This window comes from Coregonus lavaretus, assembly GCF_964263955.1.
Source record: "Coregonus lavaretus genome assembly, chromosome: 26".
Taxonomy (NCBI): domain Eukaryota; kingdom Metazoa; phylum Chordata; class Actinopteri; order Salmoniformes; family Salmonidae; genus Coregonus; species Coregonus lavaretus.
The window spans coordinates 2770102-2795083 of record NC_140013.1 but is presented as its reverse complement, the minus strand read 5'-3'; the positions used below and the strand labels follow the sequence as shown (position 1 = coordinate 2795083).

At 41.4% G+C, this 24982-nt stretch overlaps 1 protein-coding gene across 1 annotated transcript in view; it reads left to right on the top strand.

The window, feature by feature from the left end:
• The first annotated feature begins 3520 nt into the window (after positions 1 to 3520).
• LOC311102266 (beta-1,3-glucosyltransferase-like) overlaps positions 3521 to 24982 on the top strand; it is a 182525-nt gene continuing 161063 nt past the window's right edge. Inside the window, exon 1 of the mRNA XM_084143546.1 lies at positions 3521 to 3734. Within this exon, the coding sequence (XP_083999672.1) occupies positions 3671 to 3734 (64 nt within the window). The 5' untranslated portion in view covers positions 3521 to 3670. The remainder of the gene's footprint in view (positions 3735 to 24982) is intronic.

Sequence of the window (24982 nt, the reverse complement as noted above, 5' to 3'; positions counted from 1 at the left end):
CACCAGAGGAACACACACGCTCTCAGCAGGTCGGCATACAGTTCTTCGAACTTGGCCCTGGAACAGAACATTGTTCGTCAGCCAATAGCTCAGAGTCATTCCGGAAAGAGTCAGGACCCTGGGTCATGTTCAGTAGGGCACACTGTAACAAAACATTTGAAAACCGAAAGAACAAGTGTTTGTTATCAGATTATTATGTTCAAATGATACTTATCTGTGTCACTCCATTTCGGTCCCTTTTCGTCCATTTCGTGCCTACTGAACATGACCTCCTGGTGAGTTTAAGAGACCGTGTTGCCATGGCCACACCTGTTCATCAAGAGTTGACTGTGGAGACACAGTCTGGACATGTTCAGTTGGCATAAAACAGGAGAAAATGTTTTGCAACAGAGTGAAATTTGGTGAAATTATCTTAAATAATACTTTATTAACTTAAATAAAAAAGTATCCTTTTCGCTTTCCGTTTCAAAAAACGTTATCTAGTTCAGCTTCCCACAGACATCCACATCATCAATAAATCACTCCATGTTGAGAAGGATGTCTGTTGAAATATTGCTCATCAACAGTCTTGGGGAGTAGTGAACTACATGTAGTTCAACTGGTAATTTAACTACATTTTGCAGTAGCTTGGTGGTAGTTGAACTTGATTCAAATCTTGGTAGTGTGAACTCTGCACAAAAATGCTCTGCCAGCAACCAGTCAAAGTCTCTGCCTCCCAGGTAAGGATTAAAAGCTGTTGCCAACACCTGAAAAAGACGGTTAGTGTTATAATGCTTAACAGACATGCTTTCCTTGAAAGGGAAGTTCAGCATTTTACAATTTAATGTTAGATGGGTCCTCACCCTGAAAGTAGTCTATAGGCCAGGAGAAACTGTAATCCATGGTTCGGTTTTCTTTAAACAGTCAATCCAAACTTCAATTTACTTCAGCCAGCAGCAAACCATCCTGCATCCCACTACTGGCTTTCCACTGAAGCTAAGCAGGATTGGATCTGGTCAGTTTCTGGATGGGAGACGAGATGCTGCTGGAAGTGGTGTTGGAGGGCCAGTAGGAGACACTCTTTCCTCTGGTCTAAAAAAATATTCCAATGCCCCAGGGCAGTGATTGGGGACATTGCCCTGTGTAGGGTGCTGTCTTTCGGATGGGATGTTAAATGGGTGTCCTGACACTCTGTGGTCAATGAAAGATCCCATGGCACTTACAGTATCATAAGAGTAGGGGTGTTAACCCTGGTGTCCTGGCTAAATTCCCAATCTGGGCCTCATCCCATCATCCCCAGCTTCCAATTGGCTCAGTCATCCCTGTAACTATTCCCCAGGTTGTTGCTGTAAATGAGACTATGTTCTCAGTCAATTTACCTAAAAAAAAACGTGCCACCACTATTTAAAAGTATATGTAAGTGGGGGAGGCAGGCGGTACCTGTAAAAAAAATAAAAGCCAGGGGAGGCCAAAAAAAGCCCAAATCAACACAATTATTTTTATTTTTATTTTTTACTGGTACCGCATGCCATCATCACTTCCATTGATTTTACATCAGATTTTATGTTAAATAGTGTGTACTTATAGGCTAGCACAGTTAGGAGTTTAATTTAGACACGTTAGCATACCTTGCCTGGCTAAAGCCATGTTTCACTTGACTTATCCATACATTTAACTTGCCCTGTTGAATGCACAGGCAGACAGCTGGAGGGCTGAATGTCCCATGTCAACAAAGACCACTATCTTGGGTTTTTCATTGGCTGATGGGAGGTCCTCTTTGTACAGTATATGCCATAATTCAAAGCAACTAGAGGGAGACAGAAGACAGAGGAATATTAATGGTTCCTCGTACAGTATAATTAATGGAGCACATTGGCAGACGAGAAGGATCAATCTCCCATGATACCTGCTGTGGTGTCGTTGATCAGTCGGAGGCAGTTGAGACCAGCGTTAAACGTGCAGAAATAAATATATTTCACTGTGTTAATAATTTCAATATGTTTTGTGCCATTACAAACAACACGAAAACAGGTGATTGGTTAAAGCATTCTATAGTACAATCACTTTCAAAGCATCTAAAGAAAATATAGACTAGTTGACAGCATATAACCTTCATTATCACTGGGACCTGAGAAATTAATCTAGATCAGGGTTATTCAATACGAAACACGTCTGGTTTTCATTCTTGCCTTCTAATCAGGGACTGATTTAGACCTGTGTTTGTGTGTCCAACAGAGAACCACATTGTAAATGTGTCAATAGCCAAAATTATTACCTGATTTTTGGTTGCTACCCACAAGTCTGTTTTTGGATCCAAATGATACAACAGCACTGTAGGGAGAAATGTAATGCAGATAGTAACTGAAAAACATGTAGACTGCAGCTGAAATCTCCTCAAATTGTTTATACATTCTGTTCATTTGGGGAGGGGTGGGTACTAAGCCTAAACACAACTTCCAATAAACAATTAACTAATTACAAAAATCCTGATACGAGTCTCATTCCAACAGTATTAGGAAATCTCATTACAGCTAACATCTCATGCGTAAAAAGCAAGGAGAAAGAAAACATTATGATAGGGACCATATTTCAGAGTTGGGTTGTGTAAGGCTACACGTTAAATTAAATTACATGAGGACTAAGTTTCTCATATGACACATGCACTTATTTAAGTATTTTTAAAGACTTCATCATTGGCAGTGTACAAGATAAAACAAACGTGGGTATCACACAAAATACTAATGGTTGCACAAAAATAACTGTATGCAAACCACACCCTCAAATTTTAAAATGAGCCCCGCCTCTAGCTTGGCTTGGTGTGGGCTGGTCCTAGCTAGCCTGTGTTGGGCTGGTTTAGGCTAGCCTGTGTTGGCCTGGTGTGGGATTAGTGTGGGCTAGCCTGTGTTGGGCTTGGTGTGGGCTGGCCCGTGTTGGGCTGGTGTAGGCTAGCCTGTTTTGGGCTGATGTGGGATTGGTGTAGGCTAGCCCATGTTGGGCTGGTGTGGGCTAGCCTGTATTGGGCTTGCGTAGTAACTTGTGGCTCAGTTGGTAGAGTATAGTGCTTGCAACGCCAGGGTTGTGAGTTCGATTCCCACTGGAGACCAGTAAGAAATATGTATGCACTCACTCATATAAATTGCTCTGGATAAGAGCGTCTGCTAAATGACTAAAATGTAGGCTATCTTGTTGTGGGCTAGCCAATGGGGTCATGTTTGCTGGGAATCTGATTGACGCCTAAATATTTCAAGGAGATTGAATGATTCTCCTTTACTGTAGACGTGATGACTGAAGCTACCGGAATCTATTGTATAGAATGTTATAATAAAATAGACCTAATGAAGCAAGCGTGCTTAGCCTACGTTGCAAAGCTATTTGTGCAGGCTACCGTCTAGTCAAATAAAGATGTGATTATTATTTATATATTTTTGCTTTGATAGATACAATTGTGCCTACCAAAAAAGACAAGAGGCTTGTGTTATTGTAGCCTAGTCCGTATGACTATGAACAGCGCAGCATTTGGCCACAAGAGCGCGCCTTAGTCACATCAGAGGCGGTGAAGATACCAAATCTCGTCTCCTTCTCTTGTCCTAAAAATTGTGGGTAAAATCTATTCCAAACACTGTCAAAGCCACACCGGAGGCTGTCAGCAGCTTACTTTCACACACTTCAGCATCTCTCTCTGTCTTGCACGATGATCCCTGACAACCCAGATGTCGGACACACCGTTGCTTTTTATTTATGTTTTCTGTCGTTCGGTAAGTATTGGTTTACTTACGGTTCTATGTGAAGTTATTCGCATTTTACTCTTGCTTTATGTGGCAAGTGGCTGCTTTAATCAGGGAGTAGAGCAATCTAACATCATGCCTAGTTGTGGGGACACCGTGTTGCACACATTAGAAGAGCTAACGCTAGTTAGACATGTAGCTAGCCAACAGATGACTGAACATTGCAAAGATTTGTATCTGGTTAGGAAGTTAGAAACTCCTAATTGGAGTAGTTACACATTTGTTCACAACTGTTGGTGTTAAATTGTGTCTTTAGTTAATTGTGAATTGCCTAAACGCATGTTTTTACTAGGATAGAACCTAGACGCTGTGGAAGCTAGCGACTGTATTCAGAGTATAGTCTAAACTTCCTGACCAGTGGCATATTCATTACGCCGATTCTGTTGCGAAACGTTTCTTAAACGGAAGCAAACGAAACGGGGAGGGACTCTCGTTTTGGCTCTGTTTGCTTCCGTTTGGTTCTTAAACGGTAAACGGTTTCCGTAATGAATACGCCCCAGTGTTTTGCAGGCTGCTGCGTGAGCAGTTTGTGGGTGTGCGAGTTGTAGCTACGTTCTCTGAAAAATACTTTTACAATTGTTGTATTCATTGATAACTCCGCCCAATAACTCAAAGTGTTCCATGCATGTGCGACCAATTGCTGTAGTTACTGCCGGGGTTATTACAGCAGCTCAGTGGCTAACTTTAAATTATCGCGCTATTGCATTATTATTTTGCCAATAAAAGTTCAGGTAACAGATTGACAATACCTGAAGACTATGTATCGTAAGACTTCTCATAAGCATGTATGACCCATCAGTATCAATAATGATCAATATCAATGATCCTGACTAAATGTTAAATAAGAATTTATAAAGTATGGAAACTAATTTTTTTCTCTTTCTTGTTATTCAGCAAACCTGGGTTCTTTCAAATACACTACATGATCAAAAGTATGTGGACACCTGCTTGTCGAACATCTCATTCCAAAATCATTGACATTAATGTTGAGTTGGTCCCCCCCCTTTGCTGCTGTAACAGCCGCCCCTCTTCTGGGAAGGCTTTCCACTAGATGTTCGAACATTGTTGCGGGGACTTGCTTCCATTTAGCCACAAGAGCATTAGTGAGGTCGGGCACTGATGTTGGGTGATTAGGCCTGGCTTGCAGTCGGCATTCCAATTAATCCCAAATGTGTTCAATGGGGTTGAGGTCAGGGCTATGTGCAGGCCAGTCAAGTTCTTCCACACCGATCTCGACAAACCATTTCTGTATGGACTTCGCTTTGTGCATTGTCATGCTGAAACAGGAAAGGGCCTTCCCCAAACTTTTGCCCAAAAGTTGGAAGCACAGAATCGTCCTGAATGTCATTGTATGCTGTAGCGTTAAGATTTCCCTTCACTGGAACTAAGGGGCCTAGCCTGAACCATAAAAAACAGCTCCAGACCATTATTGCTCCTCCACCAAAATGTACAGTTGGCACTATGCATTGGGGCAGGTAGCGTTCTCCTGGCATCCGCCAAACCCAGATTAGTCCGTCGGACTGCCAGATGGTGAAGCGTAATTCATCACTCTAGAGAACGCGTTTCCACTGCTCCAGAGTCCAATGGTGGCGAGCTTTCACCACTCCAGCCGACGCTTGGCATTGCACATGGTGATCTTAGGCTTGTGTGCGGCTGCTCGGCCATGGAAACCCATTTCATGAAGCTCCCGACAAACAGTTATTGTGGTGACGTTGCTTCCAGCGGCAGTTTGGAACTCGGTAATGAGTTTTTAAACTGAGGACAGACGATTTTTATGCGCTTCAGTACTCGTTGGTCCCGTTCTGTGAGCTTGTGTGGCCTACCACTTCGCAGCAGAGCCTTTTACACTTCACAATAACCGCACTTACAGACCGGGGCAGCTCTAGCAGGGCAGACTTGTTGGACGGTGCCATGTTGAAAGTCACTGACCTCTTCAGTAAGGCCATTCTACTGCCAATGTTTGACTATGGAGATGGCATGGCTGTTTGCTCGATTTTATACACCTGTCAGCAACGGGTATGGCTGAAAAAGACAAATCCACTAATTTGAAGGGGTGTCCACATACTTTTTTTATATCAAGTGTAATTTGAGGGGGAGGATTCCTGGACACAGATTAAGCCTAGTCCTGGACTAAATACTCTGTCAATGGATATTCTCCATTGAGCTTGCTTTTTTGTCCAGGAATAGGCTTAATCTGTGTCCAGAAAACCACCCCCGAGTGTCTGTCAGGTGGGCGGGGTTTGCTCTTTTGGGACTTTTCTATTGGTTCCAATGGAACAGGCAGGCTCAGTCAGGCACAGCTAAAGCATTTGAAAATTATTTAAAAGCCCCCACCAGAGGGCAATGTCACCCCTATTTCAATGTAATTTTTGTCCTATAACGGAAATTGTCGTTTTTAGGTTCTACCTCTGAAGAATGATGTAGGCTGCTAATACATATGCATGAATTGGGGGTGGGAACGTTGTGGTGATTTCTAGCTCCAAAATAACTGAAATGATGATCATTTGCTGGTAAAAAAGTGGTGGTGCTAAAACATGTTTACACCCCATATTTTAATTTGCTCCATGGCTCAGGCAGCCAAGTGTAGGCTATGGCGAAAAGGTGTTTATGATTAATAAACAATGCCATGCTGGTGGGTGGCAACATTCAAATAAAACCCAGCCCTGAAAAGAAACAGACTGTAAAGTATTAGCACGTCATATCATAGGGGAAACACATGGCATTGCCATGGAAAATATCAGAAGTTACCACTTCGGATTTCCCACTTCAACCTCAATATATCGTACTTTGACTAAAACAATGACTTATTGACTTATCCGTGTGTAAAATCATGGGTAGGTCATAGTCTTTCAGCTGAAAAAAAGTGAATTTCCGCTCTTGTGGGCGTTTAATCAAATAGGATTTGAACCCATGTCTGCTATTTATTATTCACCATAGTGGTTACAGATTATGTAACCAACTTGTCCACGCTGTACTGTTGTTACTAACAGCCTCATGAACATTAACGTAATTGTTGAATGGCATAAGTGAATGGAATAGATGTTACATGAATGTATCTGTAATACCACAGGTTTATAGATTGGAATGTTGGGAGAAAATGTAACCACTTTCAAATTCATAGATGGAGCTATGGATGCATAGCCTGGCTGACGGGATTCACGTGGTACACAGCAAGGGAGAGCTGTGACACACTGGTCTGGACAAGAGTCAGTTTGTTGGTGCAATATTCATACAGAAATTGTCTTGAGCTTTGATTGGTTCTCTCAACAACAGCAAAAAGCCCTGGAGGGTTGAGAACTCTCGTTGTTTGGATTTGAAAATCCAACAGTTGTATTGGAAAGGGGCAGCGCTCGGTGTGTGTGTGTGTTTGTGTGGTTGTCCACTCACAAATAGTGTGTGTGTGTTTAAGTGAGAAAGACAGAGGGAATTAATCAGTAAGAAAGAACAGCCCCAGCAGCTTTGTTGACGAAATGGAGGTAAGGTGCGTCGAGCAGTGTGGTAAAAAAAAATTGCAGTACATATTCTGCTGTTCTATCGTGTGTGCAATGATGTCCGAGGGGAAAAAAACAGTGTTTGTCGTTTGCGGTAATTTCTTTGTTGTTGTTATACCCCAAACGAACGTGGCTGTTTCACCATTAAGGATTCTAGGTTAAATATATGTTGGAGCTATTGTTTGTTTACAAATACTCAGAAAGGACTCAACAAAAACCTAAAAATCAGAGATTTTGGAATATGATAGGGTAAAACAGTTTTTCTGTGATCATAAGGCAGGGTTCTTCAATTCCGGTCCTGGAGGGCCGAAACACCTCTGTTTTTCATCCTCTCCTTCTAATCAGGGCTAATTCAGACCTGGGACACCAGGTGAGTGCAATTAACTACCAGGTAGAAATAAAAAACAGAAGTGTTTCGGCCCTCCAGGACCGAAATTGAAGAACCCTGTCATAAGGCATTAATATTAGAGTAGTTTTTTTACTTTTTTTGATATATATTTTTGCAAACAAAACTATTTTGGCAACAGTGATCTTGATCCAGGAGGGGATTGAATGTCTCTGCTGTAACCAATAAGCTTGCTCTTGACGTGATCTAGCTACTTAGCTAGCAAGTTGGCAAACCAAATGCATAGCTGGAGCCCTGAGCTGGTGCCCCCAACACCCCCCAAAAATGTATAGCAATAATAATTATATATACATTTGTATAAACGGTATATCGCCCAAGCCTATAGCCGCTGGAAGTAAGGAGGGTGGGGTGGTGAAATGGCAATACGCCAGCACCCCCTGCAGAAGAGGTGTAAGAATTTGTTGTTGCAATAAAAAGGGTATATTGAGAGATGACCGTCGTGGAGGAGATGACAGCCAAGGTTTGTATAAGATTTGTTTTAATTAAATGAATGGCAAACATAGGCAACACAAGGTTAAAACACATGCAAGACATACATACTAATGTGACATGTAACGTCGATAAAACAAAAAGAATACAATTGTAACAATGTAAAAAATCTAAAAAAAAGTGCAGAGAGAGGAGAACTCAGTTACTTAGTTATGATCAACTAAATGACGAAAATATTGGAATAAAGTATGCTAATGCATTTGAAGGCACACATGTATCAAATTCTTGCTTATAATGTAGTTTATGAAAGTTAAATCAGGAAGGCTGGTCTGAATGTTTGTTTAACTTCATCCAGTAGGCATAACATAATTCACTTAGTTTCCTTTTCTATGGGCGTAGTGGGAATGAATACAAACATATCATCATCAGCATAGCATCTGGTTTCTTCTCCTCTTTCCTATTAGCCATGTGCGGAATGCCATTCACCTACAGTGGGGAAAAAAAGTATTTAGTCAGCCACCAATTGTGCAAGTTCTCCCACTTTAAAAGATGAGAGAGGCCTGTAATTTTCATCATAGGTACACGTCAACTATGACAATCAAATTGAGAAAAAAAAATCCAGAAAATCCCATTGTAGGATTTTTAATGAATTTATTTGCAAATTATGGTGGAAAATAAGTATTTGGTCACCTACAAACAAGCAAGATTTCTGGCTCTCACAGACCTGTAACTTCTTCTTTAAGAGGCTCCTCTGTCCTCCACTCGTTACCTGTATTAATGGCACCTGTTTGAACTTATTATCAGTATAAAAGACACCTGTCCACAACCTCAAACAGTCACACTCCAAACTTCACAATGGCCAAGACCAAAGAGCTGTCAAAGGACACCAAAAACAAAATTGTAGACCTGCACCAGGCTGGGAAGACTGAATCTGCAATAGGTAAGCAGCTTGGTTTGAAGAAATCAACTGTGGGAGCAATTATTAGGAAATGGAAGACATACAAGACCACTGATAATCTCCCTCGATCTGGGGCTCCACGCAAGATCTCACCCCGTGGGGTCAAAATGATCACAAGAACGGTGAGCAAAAATCCCAGAACCACACGGGGGGACCTAGTGAATGACCTGCAGAGAGATGGGACCAAAGTAACAAAGCCTACCATCAGTAACACACTACGCCGCCAGGGACTCAAATCCTGCAGTGCGAGACGTGTCCCCCTGCTTAAGCCAGTACATGTCCAGGCCCGTCTGAAGTGCATTTGGATGATCCAGAAGAGGATTGGGAGAATGTCATATGGTCAGATGAAACCAAAATATAACTTTTTGGTAAAAACTCAACTCGTCATGTTTGGAGGACAAAGAATGCTGAGTTGCATCCAAAGAACACCATACCTACTGTGAAGCATGGGGTTGGAAACATCATGCTTTGGGGCTGTTTTTCTGCAAAGGGACCAGGACGACTGATCCGTGTAAAGGAAAGAATGAATGGGGCCATGTATCGTGAGATTTTGAGTGAAACCCTCCTTCCATCAGCAAGGGCATTGAAGATGAAACGTGGCTGGGTCTTTCAGCATGACAATGATCCCAAACACACTGCCCGGGCAACGAAGGAGTGGCTTCGTAAGAAGCATTTCAAGGTCCTGGAGTGGCCTAGCCAGTCTCCAGATCTCAACCCCATAGAAAATCTTTGGAGGGAGTTGAAAGTCCGTGTTGCCCAGCGACAGCCCCAAAACATCACTGCTCTAGAGGAGATCTGCATGGAGGAATGGGCCAAAATACCAGCAACAGTGTGTGAAAACCTTGTGAAGACTTACAGAAAATGTTTGACCTGTGTCATTGCCAACAAAGGGTATATAACAAAGTATTGAGAAACTTTTGTTATTGACCAAATACTTATTTTCCACCATCATTTGCCAATAAATTCATTAAAAATCCTACAATGTGATTTTCTGGATTTTCTTTCCTCATTTTGTCTGTCATAGTTGACGTGTACCTATGATGAAAATTACAGGCCTCTCTCATCTTTTTAAGTGGGAGAACTTGCACAATTGGTGGCTGACTAAATACTTTTTTTCCCCACTGTAATCTATCCAACATCAAGTTGTGAGAGCCCTTCCTGTTTTATCTTCCTTAAAGTAACTTAGCTTACTTCAATATAAACAATCCTTCATTCATGTCATTACAGAGCATAATAGTCATTCATGCCTTTAAATACAATCAAGCATTTAATTTTTTTAATGAAATAACAAACAAATAAATAAATAGATTTTCTGCCAAACATCCATTTGATTAATCACTTAAAAGCCCCGTGTTTGATTAGGAAAACATTTGGGTCTACTTAAGTAGATAGTTTACAAGGTCCAGCAAAGCACATTAGCAGCCGCAGTGCGGTCATAGGGTGTATTTTGTTAGGAGTTAACAGATGCCATTGGAATATGGGCTTCTCCTGATACTGGTCTTGTGGATCATCATTCTCCAGTATGAACTCCATCCTATTTGTATTGCAATTTTGAAACATTTAAATCATCAGAAAAACAAGTATAATCATGGCCACAAATTCCTCTGGCCCAGCCAATATTTGAATCCTGGCGCCTGCTGCTGCGGCTGAGAGAGAAGCGTATTATACTTTTTTTTCACAACACGCCAAGCCCGAAACCCGCCCGGCCAGAATCAATTCACAGAATTTGAGTGGCCGGCCGGGCCTCATTGGGTTCGGGCTGAGAATGAGAATTCTAGCTCGCAATAGTCTCCCACTTCTATTTTCTATTAGTTTACAATTCTAAACACGCTCTCGCCCTCGGCTCGCAGCCCTGCTCCGGCCAATGTCAAATACGTAGGCTTACTAGCCCACTAGCAAGCAATACAGGGCGTGGTCCCGCCGGTGCTGGATTGAGGTGAATGTTTTTCTTCGCGATGGCTCGCATAGTTGGCCATGGTCCTGAAACTATTTATTTTTGTGCTCAGTTTTATTAGGCACTATCTTGTATCTTAGTTACAACCCCATCTCGTTTTGTCTCTCTCACACACAAACCCGTTGTAATTATGTAGTACAAAGAAATGTGTGTGTTGTTCACAACAGGCTTTTTGCAAACAGCCATGAATTAAATTAACTTAGGCTGCAGTTATACTGTTACTGTATGCTTAGGCTACTCATCACATTAGGAATGGTATTTTCTTGTTAGTCTGCATAGATGCATGCAATGCTTTATTATAAAGGTGTTTTTATTGTATTTTTATCAAGGTTCTTCAAAGTCCTTGAGGGAAAGGTCATTGAGAGATCCTGCATCTTGTCTGATGACCTTTAACATGAGTCAAACAAAGTAAAAGTTGGCCTTGCTGCTTGGTGTGAGGGTTCCTATTAATTACCAGTGACACTGACTTACATTCATAGGCCCGGCACGGCACCTGACTAGAGAAAATATACACTGCTCAAAAAAATAAAGGGAACACTTAAACAACACAATGTAACTCCAAGTCAATCACACTTCTGTGAAATCAAACTGTCCACTTAGGAAGCAACACTGATTGACAATACATTTCACATGCTGTTGTGCAAATGGAATAGACAACAGGTGGAAATTATAGGCAATTAGCAAGACACCCCCAATAAAGGACTGGTTTTGCAGGTGGTGACCACAGACCACTTCTCACTTTTAATAATAATAATAATATGCCATTTAGCAGACGCTTTTATCCAAAGCGACTTACAGTCGTGCGTGAATACATTTTTGTGTATGGGTGGTCCCGGGGATCGAACCCACTACCTTGGCGTTACAAGCGCCGTGCTCTACCAGCTGAGCTACAGAGGACCACACTTTTGAATGCTGGTGGTGCTTTCACTCTAGTGGTAGCATGAGACGGAGTCTACAACCCACACAAGTGGCTCAGGTAGTGCAGCTCATCCAGGATGGCACATCAATGCGAGCTGTGGCAAGAAGGTTTGCTGTGTCTGTCAGCGTAGTGTCCAGAGCATGGAGGCGCTACCAGGAGACATGCCAGTACATCAGGAGACGTGGAGGAGGCTGTAGGAGGGCAACAACCCAGCAGCAGGACTGCTACCTCTGCCTTTGTGCAAGGAGGAGCAGGAGGAGCACTGCCAGAGCCCTGCAAAATGACCTCCAGCAGGCCACAAATGTGCATGTGTCTGCTCAAACGGTCAGAAACAGACTCCATGAGGGTGGTATGAGGGCCCGACGTCCACAGGTGGGGGTTGTGCTTACAGCCCAACACCGTGCAGGACGTTTGGCATTTGCCAGAGAACACCAAGATTGGCTAATTAGCCACTGGCGCCCTGTGCTCTTCACAGATGAAAGCAGGTTCACACTGAGCACATGTGACAGACGTGACAGAGTCTGGATGCGCCATGGAGAACGTTCTGCTGCCTGCAACATCCTCCAGCATGACCGGTTTGGCGGTGGGTCAGTCATGGTGTGGGGTGCCATTTCTTTGGGGGGCCGCACAGCCCTCCATGTGCTCGCCAGAGGTAGCCTGACTGCCATTAGGTATCGAGATGAGATCCTCAGACCCCTTGTGAGACTAAATGCTGGTGCGGTTGGCCCTGGGTTCCTCCTAATGCAAGACAATGCTAGACCTCATGTGGCTGGAGTGTGTCAGCAGTTCCTGCAAGAGGAAGGCATTGATGCTATGGACTGGCCCGCCCGTTCCCCAGACCTGAATCCAATTGAGCACATCTGGGACATCATGTCTCGCTCCATCCACCAACGCCACCTTGCACCACAGACTGTCCAGGAGTTGCCGGATGCTTTAGTCCAGGTCTGGGAGGAGATCCCTCAGGAGACCATCCGCCACCTCATCTGGAGCATGCCCAGCCATTGTAGGGAGGTCATACAGGCACGTGGAGGCCACACACACTACTGAGCCTCATTTTGACTTGTTTTAAGGACATTACATCAAAGTTGGATCAGCCTGTAGTGTGGTTTTCCACTTTAATTTTGAGGGTGACTCCAAATCCAGACCTCCATGGGTTGATACATTTGATTTCCATTGATACTTTTTGTGTGATTTTGTTGTCAGCACATTCAACTATGTAAAGAAAAAAGTATTTAATAAGATTATTTCATTCATTCAGATCTAGGATGTGTTATTTTAGTGTTCCCTTTATTTTTTTGAGCAGTTGATGAAGTTGGCAGATGCCACAATACTGTTACTGCATTTATGATCGGCAGTGGGAGACTTCTCACATGATAGAAACCATCATGTTGCACCACACTGCATCTAACTGTGAACTAGGCCTAGGCTAAATCGGAGGATTATTTTTATTCCATTTGTATTTAGTCACATGCACATGGTCACAGATGTAGTTGCAGTGTACATACTTAAACTCCGAGCTCCAACAGTGCAGGTGTGAATGAAACAAGACAAAATAATAATAATATACACTGAGTGTACAAAACATTAGGAACACCTTCCTAATATTGAGTTGCACCCCCTTTTGCCCTCAGAACATCCTCAATTCGGCGGGGTATGGACTGCAACGTTGACTCCAATGCTTCCCACAGTTGTCAAGTTGGCTGGATGACCTTTGCGTGGTGGACCATTCTTGATACACACAGGAAACTGTTGAATGTGAAAAACCCAGCGGCGTTGTAGTTCTTGACACACTCAAACTGGTGCGCCTGGCACCTACTACCATACACCCTTCAAAGGCACTTAAATATTTTGTCTTGCCAATTCACCCTCTGAATGGCACACATACACAATACATGTCTCAATTGTCTCAACGCTTAAAAATTATTCTTTAACCTGTCTCCTCCCCTTCATCTACGCTGATTTTAAGTGGATTTAACAAGTGACATCAATAAGGGATCATAGCTTTCACCTGGATTCACCTGGTCAGTCTGTCATGGAAAGAGCAAGTGTTCCTAATGTTTTGTTCACTCAGTGCATTCAGAAAGTATTCAGACCTCTTCACCTTTTCCATACAGCCTTATTCTAAAATGGATTACATTAAAAAAAATTCCCTCATCAATCTACACTCAATAACCCATAATGACAAAGCAAAAACAGGTTTTTAGAATTTTTTGCAAATGTACAAAAAATCTGAAATACCTTATTTACATAAGTATTCAGACCTTTGCTATGAGACTCGAAATTGAGCTCAGGTGCATCCTGTTTCCATTGATCATCCTTGAGATGTTTCTACAACTTGATTGGAGTCCACCTGTGGTAAATTCAATTGATTGGACATGATTTGGAAAGGTCCTACAGTTGACAGTGCATGTCAGAGCAAAAACCAAGCCATGAGGTTGAAGGAATTGTCCATAGAGCTCAGAGACAGGATTGTGTCAAGGCACAGTTCTGGAGAAGGGTACCAAAACTTTTTTGCAGCATTGAAAGTCCTGAAGGACACAGTGGCCTCAATCATTCTTAAATGGAAGAAGATTGGAACCACCAAGACTCTTCCTAGAGCTGGCCGCCCGGCCAAACTGAGCAATCGGGGGAGAAGGGCCTTGGTCAGGGAGGTGACCAAGAGTTCCTCTGTGGAGATGGGAGAACCTTCTAGAAGGACAACCATCTCTGCAGCACTCCACCAATCAGGCCTTTATGGTAGAGTGGCCTGACGGAAGCCACTCCTCAGTAAAAGGCACATAACAGCCCGCTTGTTTGCCAAAAGGCACCTAAAGATTCTCAGACCATGAGAAACAAGATTCTCTGGTCTGATGAAATCAAGACTGAACTCTTTGGCCTAAATATCCAAGCGTCACTTATAGAGGAAGCCTGACACCATACCTACAGTGAAGCATCGTGGTGGCAACATCATGCTGTGGGGATGTTTTTCAGCGGCAGGGACTGGGAGACTAGTCAGGATCGAGGGAAAGGACAGAGAGATCCTTGATGAAAATCTGCTCCAGAGCGCTCAGGACCTCAGACTGGGGGCGAAGGTTCACCTTCCAACAGGACAACGACCCTAAGCACACAGCCAAGTCAACACAGGAGTAGCTTCGGGACAAGTCTCTGAATGTCCTTGAGTGTAGTCCCGTGTAGCTCAGTTGGTAGAGCATGGCGCTTGCAACGTGGGTTCGATTCCCACGGGGGACCAGTATGAAAATGTAAGCACTCACTAACTGTAAGTCGCTCTGGATAAGAGCGTCTGCTAAATGACTAAAATGTAATGTAAATGAGTGGCCCAGCCAGAGCCTGGACTTGAACCCGATCGAACATCTCTGGAGAGACCTGAAAATAGCTGTGCAGCAACATTCCCCATCCAGCCTGACAGAGCTTGAGAGGATGTGCAGAGAAGAATGGGAGAACCTCACCAAATACGCGTGTGCCAAGCTTCTAGCGTCATTCCCAAGAAGACTCGAGGCTGTAATCGCTGCCAAAGGTGCTACAACAAAGTACTGAGTAAGGGTCTGAATACTTATGTAAATGTCATATTTCCATTTTTACTTTTTTAGAAATTAGCTAAAATAAAATCCTGTTTTTCGCTTTGTCATTATGGGGTATTGTGTGTAGATTGATGATTATAAAAAAAAAAATCCATTTTAGAATAAGGCTGTAACGTAACAAAATGTGGAAAGGGGAAGGTGTCTGAATACTTTCCGAATGCCCTGGGTGTGTGTGTGTGTATGTATGTATGTATGTATGTATGTATGTATGTATGTATGTATGTATGTATGTATGTATGTATGTATGTATGTATGTATGTATGTATGTATGTATGTATGTATGTATGTATGTATGTATGTATGTATGTATGTATGTATGTATGTATGTATGTATGTATGTATGTATGTATGTATGTATGTATGTATGTATGTATGTATGTATGTATGTATGTATGTATGTATGTATGTATGTATGTATGTATGTATGTATGTATGTATGTATGTATGTATGTATGTATGTATGTATGTATGTATGTATGTATGTATGTATGTATGTATGTATGTATGTATGTATGTATGTATGTATGTATGTATGTATGTATGTATGTATGTATGTATGTATGTATGTATGTATGTATGTATGTATGTATGTATGTATGTATGTATGTATGTATGTATGTATGTATGTATGTATGTATGTATGTATGTATGTATGTATGTATGTATGTATGTATGTATGTATGTATGTATGTATGTATGTATGTATGTATGTATGTATGTATGTATGTATGTATGTATGTATGTATGTATGTATGTATGTATGTATGTATGTATGTATGTATGTATGTATGTATGTATGTATGTATGTATGTATGTATGTATGTATGTATGTATGTATGTATGTATGTATGTATGTATGTATGTATGTATGTATGTATGTATGTATGTATGTATGTATGTATGTATGTATGTATGTATGTATGTATGTATGTATGTATGTATGTATGTATGTATGTATGTATGTATGTATGTATGTATGTATGTATGTATGTATGTATGTATGTATGTATGTATGTATGTATGTATGTATGTATGTATGTATGTATGTATGTATGTATGTATGTATGTATGTATGTATGTATGTATGTATGTATGTATGTATGTATGTATGTATGTATGTATGTATGTATGTATGTATGTATGTATGTATGTATGTATGTATGTATGTATGTGTACTTGTGTTGTATTGTGCAGGGCACATTTGGAGAAAAAAACGCATGTCTCAATATGTCTTCACTGGTAAAATAAAGGTAAAAAAAAACATGGACGCTGTGTCGTGCTTAGTAGCCAGGTCTGTTTGTGCTTTAGTCAACTTCTCTATCATTTATAGCCATGCTAAACATTCCTGAAGAATGGAAAAGATAAACAACAGCATTTCTATCTTTTTTGGTAGTTTATATAATAATTTCATACAATAATATAATACAATGGGTTCTGTCCACAAAATCATTAACAATAATAATAACCAATAATTAAATCATTATAGTCAGTACTATTCAAGCAGTTTGTGTATGTTTGTGTGTGTGTGTTTGTGTCTGTGTGTGAACATTCTTGCTTCCTCTGTCCTTGTTTCCTCCACTCCTTGCCTCTCCTAAAAGTGCATTGGAGACCGAGGAGAGGAAGCTTCCCTCCTCTCCCCCAATGTGTTTGAGAGGGAGGTGAGGAATGGCAGAAACAAGGGGAGAATCTCAATATAATTTCCTTCATTCCTCACATCCTCTCTCCTTGCCTCCTTCTCAAAATCCATTGGATTAAGAATGTGCGAGGTGAGGGACCTCTGACCTTCTCATCCAATGGGTTTTGAAAAGGAGATGGGAGAGCCTACAACAAATCAAGGAAATGGAATTGAGATTCTCCCAAGGGCAAAGGATGCAAGTATTTGACAGCTATTAACATATTTTGACAGTTCCATACTGATTTGACTGAGCTCTCATAATACCCATGTCTTGTCCAGAAACAACCCCTAGCACCTACTGCCCAGAGTCTAGGCACTTGTGGAGATCTGAGAGGGATTGATGGGTGATGGCATGGTGAGAGCTTCACCTTACCCTCTGATAGGCTTGGTGGAATTTTGACGGCATTGCTTACACCTGTCCAATTCTCTCAGATCTCCACAAGTGTCTAGGGGTAGGGGCTATGGTTGTTTCTAGACAGGACCCCACAACCCTTTGGGTGTGTGGTGGACCTACAGGCATTGGTTGGATGTTTAATTCCATTGCTATACACACACAGATTTGCACAGGTGTAAGCTGGAAACACCCACGGCACCCTTTCAGGCTGATCAGACAGGTCTGGGTAATTGGAGACCTGCTGTAAACAGTGAAATTATATATTTACATGTCTACTATTCACACCCTTGCTTCATTCCAGCTAGTTAGATGTGCAACCACTGACTAAAGCTAGGGGAATATCTCTAGTCTAGCAATAGATACAGTTGTTTTGGCTGTATAGCATAATTTAATAAGATTACTAATGGTTAGCAAGATGGCTAGGATAGATCAGCCAGCTAACCATTTACAGTGACAGCAGTTCATTAATAAGTCAATACACACTACATTTTATGCAGAAATTGAGAATTCGTACCTTATTTTGGCACTGTGGCACGGTATGGGCATCTATGAATGAATGAATGAATAGATAATAAACTCATCAAAAAAAGAAACGTCCTCTCACTGTCAACTGCGTTTATTTTCAGCAAACTTAACGTGTAAATATTTGTATGAACAAAACAAGATTCAACAACTGAGACATAAACTGAACAAGTTCCACAGACATTGAATAATGTGTCCCTGAACAAAGGGGGGATCAAAATCAAAAGTAACAGTCAGTATCTGGTGTGGCCACAAGCTGCGTTAAGTACTGCAGTGCATCTCCTCCTCATGGACTGCACCAGATTTGCCAGTTCTTGCTGTGAGATGTTACCCCACTCTTCCCGGACATTTCTGAGGGGAATGGCCCTAGCCCTCACCCTCCGATCCAACAGGTCCCAGACGTGCTCAATGGGATTGAGATCCGGGCTCTTCGCTGGCCATGGCAGAACACTGACATTCCTGTCTTGCAGGAAATCACTCACAGAACGAGCAGTATGGCTGGTGGCATTGTCATGCTGGAGGGTCATGTCAGGATGAGCCTGCAGGAAGGGTACCACATGAGGGAGGAGGATGTCTTCCCTGTAACGCACAGTGTTGAGATTGCATGCAATGACAACAAGCTCAGTCCGATGATGCTGTGACACACCGCCCCAGACCATGACGGACCCTCCACCTCCAAATCGATCCCACTCCAGAGTACAGGCCTCGGTGTAACGCTCATTCCTTCGACGATAAACCCGAATCCGACCATCACCCCTGGTGAGACAAAACCTTGACTCGTCAGTGAAGAGCACTTTTTGCCAGTCCAGCGACGGTGGGTTTGTGCCCATAGGCGACATTGTTGCCGGTGATGTCTGGTGAGGACCTGCCTTACAACAGGCCTACAAGCCCTCAGTCCAGCCTCTCTCAGCCTATTGCAGACAGTCTGAGCACTGATGGAGGGATTGTGCGTTCCTGGTGAAACTCGGGCAGTTGTTGTTGCCATCCTGTACCTGTCCCGCAGGTGTGATGTTTGGATGTACCGATCCTGTGCAGGTGTTGTTACACGTGGTCTTCCACTGCGTGGACGATCAGCTGTCCGTCCTGTCTCCCTGTAGCGCTGTCTTAGGCCTCTCACAGTACGGACATTGCAATTTATTGTCCTGGCCACATCTGCAGTCCTCATACCTCCTTGCAGCATGCCTAAGGCACGTTCACGCAGATGAGCAGGGACCCTGGGCATCTTTCTTTTGGTGTTTTTCAGAGTCAGTAGAAATGCCTCTTTAGTGTCCTAAGTTTTCATAACTGTGACCTTAATTGCCTACCGTCTGTAAGCTGTTAGTGTCTTAACGACCGTTCCGCAGGTGCATGTTCATTAATTATGGTTCATTGAACAAGCATGGGAAACAGTGTTTAAACCCTTTACAATGAAGATCTGTGAAGTTATTTTAATTTTTACGAATTATCTTTGAAAGACAGGGTCCTGAAAAAGGGTTGTTTCTTTTTTTGATGAGTTTTAGATTCATAGATTTATAGAATGGAGTTAGAAGGGTGAACACCTACTTTGAAAGGACAGGAAGAAGTTGTGCACTTGACCAGGCAATCCACATTCAACCCCACCCACATTTGAACATCGAAATATCAAGTTGTTTTGGGGTTTTATATGCACAATCAAAAACAAACAAGCAATTTTTTTTATTGTTCGATTTCTATTAAAAAACAAATAAAGAGGCCATTTTCAAGTTCCCGATTGCTCCGTTTCAACTCAGAAAACAAATGATCATAGCATACACGGACTATAATCTTACCTCAGGAATCATGATTTAATGTTGTCCACAAAGTTGACTAATTATCTTTACTGCCATAACAACATAGACACCAAAATGTTCTGTCAATCCTTGACATCAACATTAATTCCCGTGTTTTGGCTTTTAAATCACGTGCAGTATCACACAAGCTCTTTATCACTTGGCTGTTATTCAGAAAATCCTTTCCTGAATCAGCTGATGTTGCGCGATTAATGTCCCCACATAACTAAACAGCTAGACATCAAATGTGCATCAAACAACTATTATGCGAAATTATTGACGAACCCTGTTAATGACAGAATCAATTTTTTTTATTTAATGTTTGAAGCATTGGATTTTGCAATCACATACATTATTTTGGATATTTGTGCCCATGAAAACTGTTTTCACACTGTAACATAGGGAGATACGAAATGTTACAAGGTTACAGTACACTTCCGAGATCTCCATACGAAAAAGAGTCCGACAGCAATATCCAGGAATTTCACAGGATCAAGGTCAATGTGTAATTCAATTATTAAATGCTTAGTATATGATATAACAACAAACTATAATATCATAAATGTAAGCAAAGAAAGGTATTGCTTTATTTCTGCTCATCAATTTGACCAAAACTTTTACCAAACTATTTCTCAATGTTTCTGAAACTTACTGTAGCTGGCTAATTAATTTGATCAGGCTTCGTGATACATCTGGTTTAATGCTGTTTTAGTCCACACAATATGTCCCCCTGTCACCTACAGTAGAACCTGATAAACAACATCAGGGAGAAATAATAAAATTGGCCATGCTTTTTTGTCCTACCAGATCCGCGAGGAGAAGTTTCTAGCTAATGTATCCCTCTGTCTGTCACGTTCGTTGAAGGACTGGTCGAACCAAGGCGCAGCGTGATATGCATACATGTTTATTTGAACCGAATAAACAACGACAAAACAACAAACGAAACGAAACGTGAAGTCCAAGGTACACAAACAACATACCTCACACGGAACAAGATCCCACTACCCACTAGTGCCAATAGGCTGCCTAAGTATGGTCCCCAATCAGAGACAACGAGCGACAGCTGCCTCTGATTGGGAACCACACCGGCCAACATAGATCTAGACATACTAGACTATAAACATAGATCTACACCACATAGAAAATCACACCCTGACTCAATAAATAAGAGTCCCCAGAGTCAGGGCGTGACACTGTCCTTTGACTCTTGTTGAATGTAGTTGTCTAGTTTCAGGTCCCAGGCTCCCATGACTGTTATGATTATTTACAGGTTAATTAGTATTTGCTTTTTGCTTTAGCGCCATCTGTACCTGATAGAATAGATCTAGTCTCGCATGCGGAAGTAAGCCATCTGGCGCGAGAGACTCATTGGGAGGAGGTGACTAGAGCAGACCCAGAAGTTCTGACTTAACAGAAGCACATTTGAGCGCCCCAGGGCGGTCCATTTACTTTGTGCTGTTATAATTTATGCTATGAAATCCTGCCATTTTATTGGGGCAGTTCCCCCTTATAGCAAATAGCTGGCAAAACAATCCAAGCAATGTTTGCATGGCCTATGCGCCCATAGAGGCGGCGCTGCTGCTGGCAGTCACTGAGCGGCAGAGTAGTAACTGAACAGCTCGTTTTGAACTACATATTTTTTTTTATGGGAAAATGTACACATTTACCACACTTTTATGAGCATTTAATACATAATCCACGATTTATATAATACAGTGCCTTCAGAAAGGATTCATACCCCTTGACTTTTTCCACATTTTGTTGTGTTACAGCCTGAATTTAAAATTGATTGAATTGAGATTTTTTTGACACTGGTCAACTACACACAATACCCGATAATTCCAAAGTGGAATGAAAAGCTGATATGTCTTGAGTCAAGTATTCAACCCCTTTGTTATAGCAAGCCTAAATAAGTTCAGGATTTAAAAGTTGCTTAACAAGTCACATAAATTGCATGGACTCACTCTGTGTGCAATAATAGTGTTTAACATGATTTGTTTATGACTAACTTATCTCTGTAGCCAACACATACAATTATCGGTAACACTTTTTACATGACATCCAGTGTCATAACACATTATGACACGGTTATAACCATGTCATAATATGTCATAACAGCTGACATAACTTGTCATAGCCTTTCATAATATGGTCATAACACTGTCATGTCCTATATATTTACACCTGTTGTAACATATATTGCATTATTTTATGGCTGGTTATATGACACCTACATAAGAGTGTCAAAACCCACATTTATTCTGAGTTTTTCCCCTGCCAAGAAGTTTCCTTTCGTTTGAAAGTTTGTTTCTTAAATCCTTTGTTGTTGTTGAAATTACTTCTTTACAGTCATGTTTTTTTTCATAATATTTTAAACAACTTGTAGTAAATACACTTTATAACACTGTCATGAAGCATTATGACCATCCTGTGTCACTTTACTTGGACTAAGAAAATACACTTTATGACACTGTCAAGAAGCATTATGACCATCATAATCGTATAAGCCAGATAGGCCTGTCACGTACATGCCCTTATGTCAGTCATCAGTCAAAAAGAGGGTGTCTTGTCCTGCTCCTGAAATCTGCTCATGCATTCATCCCAGTCATCAGCAACAGCGCATTGGGGTAGGTGTATGTCTGAAATCAATGTGTGTGCAATTACAATGATAATTGAACATGGTCAATAAAGAAAATATATACTGTATATATAACATAAACACTGTCAGGGATTTCACCATGAGGCCTTTGGTGATTTTAAAACTGACAGGAGATAACTGAGGATGGATCAACAACATTGTAGTTACTCCACAATACTAACCGAATTAACAGAGTGAAAAGAAGGAAGCCTGTAGAGAATCAAAATATTCCAAAACATGCATCCTGTTTGCAACAAGGCACTAAAGTAATAGAAAAAATGTGGCAAAGCAATTAACCTTTTGTCCTGAATACAGTGTTATGTTTGGGGACAATCCAATCCAACACATTACTGTGTACCACTCTCCATAGTTTCAAGCATAGTGGTGGCTGCAGCATGTTATGGGTATGCTTCAGTGGCCAAACCATGTCATAACCGCTACACACAGCCTACATTGTTGTCCCCATATTAGCTAAAGTAACGTCCTAGTCAACATAGCTAACGTTAATATAACTAATGTGTTAGTAAACCCGCTACAATCATGCAGTGACGTTACAGCGTACAGTCAGTAAGCAGCCCCGGTGGCAATAAATTAATAAAACCAAAAGCTTACCTTGACTTGGAAGAGTTCCAGTGTTGTGTTGGATAGTCATAGCCAGCTAGCTAACATAGCATCCCTCTGCTTGAGACGAGGGTTTGAGTAACTAAACTAGCCAGCTGCATTTGCTAGCTAAGTAAGTGAAACTGAAAGTGAAAAAAAATTACTCTCTCTCTTGCTTCTCCTTCATTTTGGAAGAAATTAATTTGTTAAACTGTTCAACTATTGTCTTTCTCTCACTTTGAGTCAACTACTAAAGACACATGCAGTGCTAGCTAGCTGTAGCTTATGTTTTCAGTACTAGAGTCATTCTCTGATCCTTTGATTGGGTTAACAACATGCTGCAAGAGCTCTGATAGGTTAGAGGACGCCCTCCGGAAGTTGTCAGAATTACTGTGTAAGTCTATGGAAGGGGGTGAGAACCAAGAGCCTCCTAGGTTTTGTATTGAAGTCAATGTACCAAGAGGAGGACAGAAGCTAGCTGTCCTCTGGCTACACCATGGTGCTACCCTACAGAGTGTTGTTGAGGCTACTGTAAACCTTCATTGCAAAACAGTGTGTTTTAATCAATTATTTGGTGACGTGAATATATTTAGAATAGTTCTATCTAAAAAGGAAAACTTTTTCAATGTTTTACCGTTTTTATTTGTATGAAATTCACTGAGGAGGATGGTCCTCCCATTTCTCCTCAGAGGAGCCTCCACTGGTATGCTTGTAATCGTTAAAGACTGGGGAGTTTTTCTGGATACAAAATAAACGGAATGGAGTTAAGCACAGGCAAATGCTTAGAGTAAAACCTGGTTCAGTCTGCTTTCCACCAGACAATAGGACAATAACCTAAAACACAAGGCCAAATCTACACAGGAGTTGCTTACCAAGAAAACAGTGAATGTTCCTGAATGGCTGAGTTTTGACTTCAATCTACTTGAAAATCTATGGCAAGTCCTTAAAATGGTTGTCTAGCAATGATGAACAACCAATTTGACAGAGCTTGAAGAATTTTGTAAAGAATAATGGACAAATGTTGCACAATCCAGATGTGGAAAGCTCTTAGAGACGTAGCCAGAAAGACTCTCAGCTGTAATCACTGCCAAAGGTGCTTCTACAAAGTTTTGAATCGGGTGTGAATACTTATGTAAATGAGATATTTCTGTATTTCATTTTCAATAAATCTGTAACAACAAAATGTGGAATAAGTCAAGTGGTATGAATACGTTCTGAAGGCACTGTATGTATTTTATTTATACATATATATATATATATATATATATATATATATATATATATATATATATATATATATATATATATATATATATATATATATATATATATATATATATATATATATATACAGTACCAGTCAAAAGTTTGGACACACCTACTCATTCAAGGGTTTTTCTTTATTTTTCCTATTTTCTACATTGTAGAATAATAGTGAAGACATCAAAACTGCCGTCCGACTCATCCCAAACCATCTCACTTGGGTTGAGGTCGGGGGATTGTGGAGGCCAGGTCATCTGATGCAGCACTCCATCACTCTCCTTCTTGGTAATATAGCCCTTACACAGCCTGGAGGTGTGTTGGGTCATCGTCCTATTGATAAACAAATGATAGTCCCACTAAGCCCAAACCAGATGGGATGGCGTATCGCTGCAGAATGCTGTTTTAGCCATGCTGGTTAAGGCTTAGTGGGACTATCATAACACCTCCTCCTCCATGCTTTACGGTGGGAACTACACATGCAGAGATCATCCATTCACCCACACCGCGTCTCACAAAGAAACGGCGGTTGGAACCATAAATCTCCAATTTGGACTCCACCGGTCAAATGTCCATTGCTCGTGTTTCTTGGCCTAAGCAGGTCTCT